Source organism: Marmota flaviventris, chromosome 1, assembly GCF_047511675.1.
Source record: "Marmota flaviventris isolate mMarFla1 chromosome 1, mMarFla1.hap1, whole genome shotgun sequence".
Classification (NCBI taxonomy): Eukaryota; Metazoa; Chordata; class Mammalia; order Rodentia; family Sciuridae; genus Marmota; species Marmota flaviventris.
Window position 1 is genome coordinate 59126052 of NC_092498.1, and position 12362 is coordinate 59138413.

General features: G+C 36.8%; 1 protein-coding gene across 2 annotated transcripts in view; it reads left to right on the plus strand.

The window, feature by feature from the left end:
* Positions 1-12362, plus strand: part of Reln (reelin) — a 466520-nt gene that overhangs the window by 302513 nt on the left and 151645 nt on the right. For both annotated transcript variants that reach the window (XM_027926303.3, XM_027926304.3), the window contains exons 13-16: positions 8500-8612; positions 9821-10029; positions 10771-10899; positions 11963-12072. In XM_027926303.3, the coding sequence (XP_027782104.3) occupies positions 8500-8612; positions 9821-10029; positions 10771-10899; positions 11963-12072 (561 nt within the window). The remainder of the gene's footprint in view (positions 1-8499; positions 8613-9820; positions 10030-10770; positions 10900-11962; positions 12073-12362) is intronic.

Below are 12362 nucleotides of genomic sequence, written 5' to 3' on the forward strand. Positions count from 1 at the left end.
AAACAAAGCTGGAAAAATACCTAGGGAAGAATTAGGGGTTTGAAACTGGTGAACCACCCTCCCCTAAAATTTAGCCTGCTAGTCAACAAGAGCCACGGTGACATGTTTTTTCCTGATGTCATTCCAGAAATGTGTGTAGTTGTCACATGCCTTCTTTGTTGAGTGACTGGGAAAGCACAGGCAACATCTGGAAGTGAAACAGGAAACAAACATTGTCTACCTTTGAACTTCCTAGCAGAGATGTCAGTTCAGCAGGACAAACAGGTCTCCTGAATCTAGGCTTCTTTGGCCGTGGCTATTTATCTCACATTCCTCACTTCACCTCTTTGACAATCATCCAGCTCAGATTTGCATGGTAAACCTCAGGACTGTATCATGCTCTCAAGCATATTGCCTGTGTGATGCTAACTCGTTTCCAATAATGATCTGTTTGATAACTGAGAAGTCATAGATAGAAAATAATGTAATCTCACATTTAAGAAAATCCTTGCCTTGACTTTGAAATGGTTTGTATATTTAAAGGCTCAGAGTTCATTTCCTCTAAATAATTCATGTTCATGCTGTCTCTCATTTTATTAAAAGCAATTCCTGAGAAACCTATTGCAAAAAAAAAAAAAAGTTGGAATGAATATTTATTATGCCAATCTAATTTAGATTTTTTCCCTTTTTACCATTTTTTTACATAATATATTTGAATTCTTGACTTTTTCACAGAAAAGCAACCCAGTTAAGTATGTTTATATAAGATTAAGTCCTCGTTGTGTAAATTCCTTTTTATAAGTGTCTATATGTGAGATATTAAGTCATCTTTATTTCTTTCTAGAGCAAAGCAAGTTATTAACTAATGAATTAAAAATAGTGTTGATTATACAGGAAAATTAACTCGAAGGAACCCAAAGAAGTACATTATCCCAAATAAATCATCTCCATTCAATTAAAAGTAATAAATGTCTATTAAATGTAGAGCTCTGAACTAGGATGTGTAGAGATTACAACTTGGGAGAATAATGCCACCAGAATCACAGTGTTGCTGGTCAAATGAGTTAATACCCACAAAGCACTCAAAACAGTGAGTAATACATAGACTTACATCTCTTTGTTGCTATGGATTTAAAAATTACTTAGACACAGCTCCTGCCCACAAGTAACACCTAACTATGTACAAGGGAGAATGCAGGCTGCTGTAGTGGAATGAAACTGCTATGGAAGTGCAGAAAAAAACCCTGAGCAATCACAGTGGGAAACTGTAGTGGAGGGATAAAGGTAAAGCTTCATAAAGGAGATGGCATTTGAACTCCGCCTTGAAGAGTGGGCGTGATTTGCAATTAAAGGAAGAAGAGAATTCTAAGCTAAGCCATTTGTGGGGGGGGGGAAGCATGAAAATAAAAGTACATGGTATGTTTTGGGCTGGGTGATTTCTCACACACAGATGAATGGAAGCATGGAAGACTGAGCTAGAAAAGTGAATTGGAGCTGAGTAGTGATTTTCTTTAATCCTGAAGAGTTTTCTTTTTCTAGGTTACCTGGGGTTATCAGAGAGTTCTTGTTGGTTCTGTAGAATACCATCTGGTGGGCTTTAGAATGATGATTCTGACAAAAGAATGAAAGAAAGATTGAAACAATATGAAATCAGAAGGCAGTATTCTAGTTAGGGCAAGTTTGTCAGATGGAAGAAAGAGAGAGAAAAAAAGAAAAAGGTAAAAGAAAAAATGCAACCCCAATTAAACATATTACAGACAAACAATAATTTTTGTATAAATATTTTCCATGCAATGTGTGTATCCGGCTACCCTAAATCAGGAGGCTATTGCACTAGACCGAGCAACGAAAGAATCCAGGCAGTAATGGTGGTAATGTCACAGAAGGGACAGAGAGGGGATAACTGAAGAGTTGACTGTGGGGGTGGGGGGATGGGGTGAGAACTATACTGGAGAGGACACAGATTTCTCTTCAGGGTGACTGGAAAGATAGTGTCATTTTCCTAAACTAGGAAATATCCAAAAAAGGAGTCAAATGTGGAGAATATTTTGTTATTAGATATGTTAAGACTGGGGTTTCTAGACTGTCATGGGAAAGAAGAAATTCTATTCAGGGTTTGAGTCAGATTTGAAAATCTTCCACATGCAGGTGACAACTGGAACCCCTGGGCTTGCCATGTCTCCCAAGTGGAAGTAGCATAAGATCTGAAAAATTCTTAGGAAGAACCCTTAGTTAGATATAGGTAGAAGGACAGAGTGGGCAAAGGAGACTGAGACAGGGTTTCAAAGGAGGTCTGAAGAAGGTCTGTCATTTGACACCAAAGGAGGATGAAAGAGAGTGATCCAAGTGGGATGACAGGAGGTGATCTGCAGTGTACAGAATGCCACAAAGAGAAAGGCCAACCAGGAAAAAGCTGGGAGGCCACCAGTGACCTTCCAGAGAGCATCCCTAATGTGTAGCACCTGGGAAGCCAAAGTACATGGAGTTAAAAAAAAAAAAAAAAGAAAATAACATGTCACTGAACTAGGACTGTTCCTTCAAGAATGTCATCAGTAGAGTTAAGAAAACAAATGAAGTCTGGATCTTGAGGAAACCACGGTATCCAGGGAACTTGTTTGTTTTAGGACAGGAGAGGGGAGGAGAGGGTAAGGTAGGATATGGTGGGATAGGATAAGACTGGACCTATAGAAAAAAACTGAAACTTTGATAGCTAGTGGGAAAGAAAGTACTATGGGAAGGGATTTATCATAAGGTGGTTTATAAGTAACCCCTCTGGCACCTTTGGAGAATCAGTGGCTAATTGTTAATCTAAAGGGCATCATACCCCCTCCCCCTCAGACCCTGTCCATGATATATTATATGCTTACTTCCTATCAGATTTTTGTGAATGTAATTTCTGGAAAACTTATCCAGTTTCCAAAATTCAGTTCAAAGTCTGTTTCCTTTGTTTATACATTCATTTATTCAAACACAAATTCATTAAGGGCCAGTATTCAGCACTGTTTTTAGAGCCAGAATTCAATGAACAGGACAAAAATAACCTAACAGACATCATTCATTTGATTATTTGTTTATTGGTCGTCCAATAAGTATTTATTAGCATCTACAATGTGCTCAGTTCTTTCAGCTCATATTTATATCTTTTTTCTCTGCATTTTTGCTACAGCTGTGGTGCACAACAGTTTCTAGTCATTTTTTCATATAAGTAGCAACATATCCTCCTTATTAATATGTTCAAAAATCTCCAATGGATACCTGAAGCCACAGACAGTACTGTACCCTATATATACTGGTTCTTTATACATACACATATCTATGATACAATTTGATTGATATATTAGGCATAGTATGGGATTGATAACAATAACTAGTAATAAAATAGAACAATTGTAATAACTGCAATAAATATTATGTAATTGTGGTCTCTCTGTCTTAGACAAGGCAAGACAGACGTTAATATTTTCAGACTGTAGTTGACCATGGAAAATAAACAATGGAAACAAAATTAGGAATAAGAGAGACTCCTGTATACCGGTCTTGTTTTTCCTCACTAAATAACAAATTTTTTGAAGTCAAGATGTATTTCCTCTTCTAGTCCAACACTCTGCAAATAGCAAAGCCTCAAAATCACTTTCCTCGTATAAATAAGTATCTTAAATGCTACTTAAAACAGTATTTAAAATACTTAAAAACATCCATTCATCTAGCTTTTATTGAAATCCTTTTTTGCATTCATTGCTATGCGAGATGCCCCCTGAGTGCTACTTTCCACAATGCATCAAAGGCTATGAAGCTAAGGAAGAATTCATTTCTTCTTGCAGGAGCTGCTGTCACTGAAACTTCACAGAACTGATAAATTACCCTCAGAGGGCTCTTTCAGATAAAGTCTATCAACATTTTAATGTCTTGGCTCCCTTTGGACCTTCTTCGGCCATTCTGGGCTGGGCGAGGCTCCCACATGTCTTGCATCTCTCTGACAAGCAGATGCAGTTCATGGACTATTCTTAGGAAAGCACAGGGGGCACAGGGAACAAGTTAATGAAATCACAGAGAATTGATAATTTGGGTCCTATGTCTTTAGGTGTGGTGCACCAAACCCACACCATCTGTGACCTTTAACCTTTTTAGTTCTTTTTCCTGGTAAGCCTGCGAATGTGCTCAATACTCAATTTTTTTAAAAAAAACCTGATTTTTCTAAAAGGGAATTTTGTTTTTAACATGGATCCTTTCCTCCAGACACCATCATTTATGGTGACTTTACTAACTGTACTTATCAAAATGTTGAAGTTTGTAATAAATGCTAAAACTATGATGCTAATGTTAAAATCACAAGATGTTCTCTATGGGTGGTTGACCTTGAGCAACAAGCATCCATTAGGATGAGATCTACATTATTATCATATCTACTTTCTCTATTTTCAGTTCATATTACTTAATCCTATAAATATTTAAATAGGCAAATTTACCTGAGGCAAACATATCTACATGCCAAATGTTAATGCTTTATAAATACCATCATTCAGGCTGGGGATATAGCTCAGTGATAGATTGCTTGCCTAGCATGCATGAGGCCCTGGGTTCAATCCTCAGTACTACTTAACAAACAACAAACAGGAAAACAAATACCATCATCCAAGACTTCCCTTCTGAGTGGTAGTGTAAATTTGGAGTCAAACAAAATAATGTTAACTACAGACTTGACTTTGGTAGTATGGGCTCGTTATAGAACTGTTATGGTTGAGGTGTCCCAGAAAGCTCATGTGTGAGACAATAAAGACATGTTCAGAGGTAAAATGATTAGATTGTGATGGACTGTAACATAATCAGTGGATTAAAATTTTAAATGGATTAATGGGTGGTAACTATAGTCAGGTAGAATATGCTGAAGGATATAGGTCACTGAGGGGTTGCTTGGGGATTATATTATCCCTGGATCCTTGACCTTCTACCATGATTTAATGCCTCACCTTTGTCCAAGTGCAATGCAGTCGTCTGTGGACTGAGGCCTCTGATACTATGAGCCAAAATAAACTTTTCCTCCTCTAAGTTGTTCTTGTTGGATATTTCAGTCCCAACAACACAAAGCTGACTATATCACTGCACACAGTAAGTGCTCGAAAGTCTGGCCCAAAATAAAACCCTGGTCCAGACATTGCCTACCACCATTTCCACCATCAATTCTTTGTGAAGCTGGAAAACCACAGATACTGCCCTTTCCTCAAGATCCAGACCATATCTCTTCTTAACTCTATGGAATAAGTTCTTGAAGGAGCAGACTTTTTTTTTTTTTTTTTTTTAACTCCATGTGCTTTAGTTTCCCAGGCATTTCACATTGGGAATTCTTTCTCAAAAGTCCCTGTTGATCTCTCAGCCTTATCCTATTTGACCTTTGACCTTATTCTCTGTGGCATTCTCTATGCTGCAGATCATTTCCCTGTCATCCCACCTGGAATCATTCTCCTCCGTCTTCTTTGGGAATTAAACAGATTATCAGGCAGATTTTCTCACAAGTGACTGAACTATAAGATCAGTATGTCATGAGCCGGAATCTCAATCTACTCTCCAAAACTTTTTGACCAAATATGGAAGTTAATTTCCACAGCTCCACCCTGTAATTTATTGCTATCCCACAAACCCCTAGGCAGCTCTAGGAACACAGCAATAGAGTAAGAATGTGTGCTGAACTTCCTCCTTCTCTGGCTCTACTAGATACTCTAGTAGCAAACTCCCAGAATCCTCTAGTCTATCTTAAAGAAGCTTAGTTTTCAAGCCAGACCCTGGCTTCTCTGCAATCAAGACAATTTATTGGGTTACTTCCACTGGTGCTTCTCAAAAATGCCAAATAATTTTAGAATTAGCCTAGGAGAATTGAGTTTAGAGTGTTTGCACAGTATAATTCCAGTAGTGTGCTTCCAAAGCAATTACAAGTCATCTGTTTAACTATTAGTTTAGATTATTGAGAATTGTTACATTTAGGAAGATGAAATTTTAAGGAAGTTATATAAATAAGACAGCTTGCCAATCAAAATGGGCTTCACTGGTGACCTTGGTGGAGTCATTACTGTCACTATGCAGGTCTCAGGCTTATAGATTCAGAAAAAAATCAGTTTTCTTAATTAATCCCAGAAATGGGATCTTGGAGAATGGCTCCTGCTAAAAGCTCTGAGGAGGCTTACGGACAAATCATAATTCTTCTCAATAAGTATGACAATTTTAACCGTTAAGCATTAAGGAATAAACAATGTTTATAGGATCAAATCAGATATACCTATCACCCAGTCATTTTAATGGCAAGAATTCCAGAACTATGATAATCTGATATATCATTCTTCACTGCAGGATACTTCTTGCCAAATGAATTAACAGGACTTGCCTTTATCATTAAAAACCCTTTTATTCCTGTCCAGGCTATAGACATCCTGTCAAAGTCTTGCTCTATGATGTCCTTCTTTTTTTGCTAATATTTCTTCTATTATTATGAGATTTCTTCTACTGATTGGATTCTTTCTAGTTTTCTTATTTAACATCACTTAGAAAATCATTTCTTCCCAAGATCAGAACCAGTTACGCTAATGGATTTTGAATCAACCATTTATAAGCAATTGACCCTTTCTTGGTGTGTTTTATTTCACGTTGTGAGTCTCAACCAATATTTATTTTCCTAGTTTAATTCTCAAAGGGTAATCTCATTCTAGAACTCTGGGATTCCATTACTGGCACCATAGAGTGCTAGCAACAGCGGGTGCCTATAGATAAAAATTAACATTGAAAGTGGCTGATTTAAGAACTGAAAGAATTTTCAGATAATAATTAAAGTTTGTGGGGCTGGGAATATAGCTCAATTAGTAGACTGCTCACCTCTCATGCACAAGGCCCTGGGTTCAATCCCCACCACCACAAAAAATAATAATAATAAAAGTTTGTAATAATGTTACAAACTTTGGGCCTTAAAGATAGGATATTTTCCAGTAATTGTATATACACATTCACACTTTTGTTGTCATGATTATGACTGATATGAAGGATAATGGTGGGTGGGGAGAGGCATATAGTTAGACATGGGATCCTTTAAAATCTAGGTTATGCAGACGATGGATAGAAGTCAGAAATAGCAAGAATTATTGGCAAAGCACAGTAGTGAAAAGAACAGTGTTATGGTTTAGATATGAAGTGTCCCCCAAAAGCTCATGTGTGAGATAATGCAAGAAAGTTTAGAAGTAAAATGATTGGGTTATGAAAGCCTTAACTGAATCAATGCATTAATGCACTTGAATGGATGATGGGGGGTGTGTAACCAGGCAGGTAGAAGTGGCTAGAGGAAGTAGATCACTGGGAGTGTGCCTTTGGGGTATACATTTTTGTCCCTGGTGAGTGAGTTCTCACTCTGCTTCCTGATGGTTATCCTAAGCTGTTTTCCTCCACCACATCCTTCCACCACCTCTAAAACTGTGAGCCTCAAATAAACTCTTCCTCCTCTAAAATTGTTGCAGTCAGGTCTTTTGGTCACAGCAATGAAAACGCTGACTAAAATACAGAGGATCAAAGGGTAAAAGACTTGTATCTACTTGTGGCTTTTCCTCCAGCTGGTTAAATGATTTTGAACTTCCAGTACCTTCCGTGATATTCAATTTCATCATCAGAAAAATCTTAAGTACCTTCCAGTTCTAATAGCATATCATTTCATGTGGACTGTGAAGTAGATAGTGAATAACTACTTTATGTACCTTCCAACAATCAAATGAAGTACCAAATATAAAAATGAAAAATGTAAAATGAACCTCACTTAAAATACAAATATATATGCTAAAATACCATAGGTATTACTTTGCAACAGCCTGAATGACACCACTTTATAAGTCTTTAATGCAGTGCATCACCAAACTTGTTTTAAAATCATAATCAATAGGTTCTGAACTTTGACCATAAAGATCTCAAATATAAGAAAGTAATGGTTTATTAAAAAGCAAGAGCACATCTTTTTATTGATTCTTTTTAGTTATATATTACACTAGAACTCATTTTGATGTAATGTATAAAAGGATGGAATATAATTTGCTCTAATTCAGCCCCTTTCTCTCCCCAAAAGCACATCATTTTTAATGTGGGTTGAAACAGAGACATGTTGTCCTGCTACACACAGACATTTACTTGAGTAATCCCATTAAGCAAATAGTTACTTTGACCTTCACAAATATCAAGTCTTTAGCATGGCTCATCTGAACTATCTTCATGAATGATTTCCTTGGGTTTGATTATCTTTGTTTAGGATCAATTTTTTAGTTGTAGGTGAACACAATACCTTTGTTTTATTTATTTTATTTTTTGTGGTGCTTAGGATCAAATCCAGTGCCTCATACGTGTGAGGAAAGTATTCTACCATTGAGATACAACTGCAGCCCCTAGGATTATTAAGTGACATCTGGGTGGCATAGTTATTTCTTATTCTGAAATTTAACACTGTATTTGATGTTTGGGGAATGCAGGTTGGTACTAACACCACGAAATTTTTATTTGGTGCAGGAGGAATTTGTGACCCCGGAGATTCTCATGAAAATGACATTATCTTGTATGCAAAGATAGAAGGAAGAAAAGAGCACATTGCACTGGATACTCTTTCCTATTCCTCATATAAGGTACAACTCCCAATCCTTGTGCCAAATGCTCACCTCACAACTCCCCAGACAAGCCAAAGTCAAAACCATGAAGACCATGCCAGATACAGAGAATAAATCCCTTTCCTGGCAGCCCAAGAAATTGCCAGTTTAAAAAAAAAAGTGACATGGACATTTTAATATTCACTTTTATTTCTGATACAAATAAAAATTAGATTTTATCAAGAAGAAAGAATTATAGCCCATCAGCAATAATAAAATGGAACCAAATACTCTGACTGACAGTTATTCTTGTCCCCAGGAAAGCTCTAAATATGACTGTAATTATGCAGCCTTACAGCCTTGCTATCAAGCTTAATAAGTATTTATCCAGCCTTTTGAGATTTGTTAGGCAGATGACATTGTAACAGAACTTTTATGTTACCTTTGCTTTATTCTTTGCTAATTAGAGTGACTGAGGTTGACCTTTTTCCTTTGCCCTGTGGATACAGGGCAAATATTGTCTCTGGTTATTTGCAAATATCGTCAAATCATGTGAGATGCTTGTCATAGGGTATCAGATTTAAATTATTTTTATTATAATAGACTTACCTGTGCTGAGATTATACCCACATGCTCATTAGTCAGCTTTATCGCCAATATTGATGACAATATCCAGCATGTTCCCATGTTATACCACTTGGGATTTCTTAGTGAACTACTTTTACAGCAGGGACATGGTGGGGTTATATCTGGTCTGGCATCTGCGTGTCTCAGACCAAATCAATTGTATAAGTTATACATTAACTCATTGGCTCTGAAAGTTTCTGCTTAGAGTACTATTTTCAGAATACCTGGTTTGGAAAACCATTAATATCATACAAATCCACTTTCCAAAGCACTATTGATAAAGCCAAGTAAATGTCAAGTTGCCTTTGTCTTGTGCTAACGTAGATAAAATGGATAAACCTTTTTAAAACCTTAGACCAATTTGTCTTTGAACAGAGAGCCCTATCAATCACACACAAGAAGCCACACTTGTCTTAAAAGGAGGAATTCTGAGTCACTAAAAAAAAAAATGCTCCTTGACAGCATCTTCTACATGAAATAACAAATGGAACACAGGGCTATTGCCTGATGCTCAACAGATGGCAGTTATGTATTTAGCGATGACTAGAGAGAACCTATGAGAATACACATTGACAAACATAGGAAAGGTTATGAGTGATTTGGTTTCCTTTATTTGGAAGGTTCCATCTTTGGTGTCCGTGGTCATCAACCCTGAACTTCAGACTCCTGCTACCAAATTTTGTCTCAGGCAAAAGAACCATCAAGGACATAATAGGAATGTCTGGGCTGTAGACTTTTTCCACGTCTTACCTGTTCTCCCTTCTACAATGTCTCACATGATACAGTTTTCTATTAATCTGGGATGTGGAACACATCAACCTGGTAACAGGTAGGAAACCCTATTTTGTGGGTGTACTAACAGTTAAAAATGAACACATGAACTTGGCTGTTAAATCAGAGACAATTTCTCAGTAAGTTTTTAGCTGGATTTTTAATAAAATATCCATTAATAAAATACACATTTTCCCCAAAAGAGAAGTCCTTCAGTTAATAGGTGGGTTATGACTGGGTAGATTTTAAGTAGGAATTGGCTTCATTCTAAGAGCATGATTTTAGGTATGAGAGGTGTGTGCATGCGCTGTGGCAGCCATCCATTACAACAGATTGCTGAGAGAGTAACAACTGAAAACAAGCTTGACCTCATGTTGGCTAGTGACCCCCTAATAATAGGCAGGGAAATCAATTAGCACTTCAAGAGCTATGACTTCTCAGTTTCACTTGCAGAAGTGTTGCTGGGATCCTTTCTAAGAATTTTTGTGTCTCGCATTCACAGGATGAAGTGACAGTGTGAGACATGGTAATTGCCTTGCCATCTATCAAATTCAAGAGCTCAGACTCAAGTTACCATTTTTTGTCTTTTAAAGGAGTTTGTTATTATAGCAGTAATTTAACTGCTTGCCCTTTGAAGGCTGGTCAGACCTGGGTGAAAGAGAAAGCAATCATTTAGTAAAGAGCCATCTTAAAGAAATCTCACACTAGTTCTAAAGATGTTTATTGTATTTACGCAGAGATGAAAAGTAATTTTTTAATCTTTGCCGCTTTTGTGTTGTGCTTGTTCTGTTGTTACTAGTGTCAGCTTGGAGTTTTCTACTAACCATGGGCGTTCCTGGTCCCTGCTTCACACTGAATGCTTACCTGAGATCTGTGCTGGCCCTCACCTCCCCCACAGCACCATCTACTCCTCTGAAAACTACAGTGGGTGAGTAAATTCTCTCCATGCTGCAGAATGAAAATTAATGAGTAATACAGAAACTATAGCATTTTTTACATAATAGATAAGGAATCTGACTTCTCCTTAAAAGTAGTATCATTAAAGAAGGAGAGAAATACTTTTGCTAAAGCTGATGCAAGATCACAGTTTATACAGTCATTCGTTTTTCATGTACCTGACTTATATTTTGGACTACATGAATTTAAATTCTGTTATGGCAATCCTGTGATTATTACCAAAAGGCTTACTGCCAAAATAAGACTTATGGAAAGAGCCAGCATAGAGAAGTATAGAAAAGTTAAGTTTTGGAATTAGACCTGAGTTTATATGTTATTCTGCCATCTACTATCTGGGTAATGATATGCATTCTCTCTGAGAAACTTTCTACTTCTTTTCACATAAATTAAAGACCATAAATGTATTCCTTTGAGAATTACTAGAATTAAAATGGTTATGTAATGCTTTCCACTTAACAGAAGAAATATGATTTACATAGTAAAAATATTTACAAGAACATCAAAATTAAGTTGGGAAATGTTTTCTTTTAAAAAAACATTTTGCTACCCCTTTTTACATGTGCAGAGGGCAAGGGGTAGCAAAAAATTAAAAAGTAATTGATGCTAATCAGCACCCCATCTCTACACAGATGATTTCTGTAGGTTAATATCTAAGGTGTGAGTACTGTAAAACCTGATTTAAACCTTACAGAATGTATAAATGTATCAAAACATAACATGACACCACATTAATATGTCCAATGTTTATATATAAGTTAAAAATAAATAAATAAAACATTTTATAAAAATAATGTCTAAACAAAATAAATATCACTTGCTATGAAGAATAAATCCACTACTCTAGTAGGATATGGGTGCTCTTACAAGTTGTATGTCTGTTTTTAAACTATACACAAATTCCATAGGTGAACATAAAGAGTTCATTGAGAATCTTTAGTGCTATTACAAGTACCTAGAGATGGGAACATCACACGCATATCAAATGGATTTAAAAGATGTCAACATAGTCTGGTTTTGTGCTAACTTTTTTGCAGGTGGAACCGAATAACGATTCCCCTCCCTAACGCAGCACTAACCCAAGACACCAGGATCCGTTGGAGGCAAACGGGATCAATCCTTGGAAACATGTGGGCGATTGATAATGGTTAGTGTTTATGCCTGTCATAATCACATGCCATTGATGTGGAGTCTTCCTGTGCTTTTGTTAGTCATCCCAGACTTAATCACATTTCTAAGTCATGGTCTTGCGATTCATCAAACGCCCTTTCTTCCTTTTCTCCTTTGCATTCCGTTAGAAACCCAGGGATGCGCAATCAGAAAAAAAAAAAGCCTGTGTAGTCAGCAATATTAGATGCTAGAATGTTTCAACATACACGGTCTAAAAATGCTTAAAGCCCTGAAACTCAAATTCACAGTTGATGACAAGGGATATCC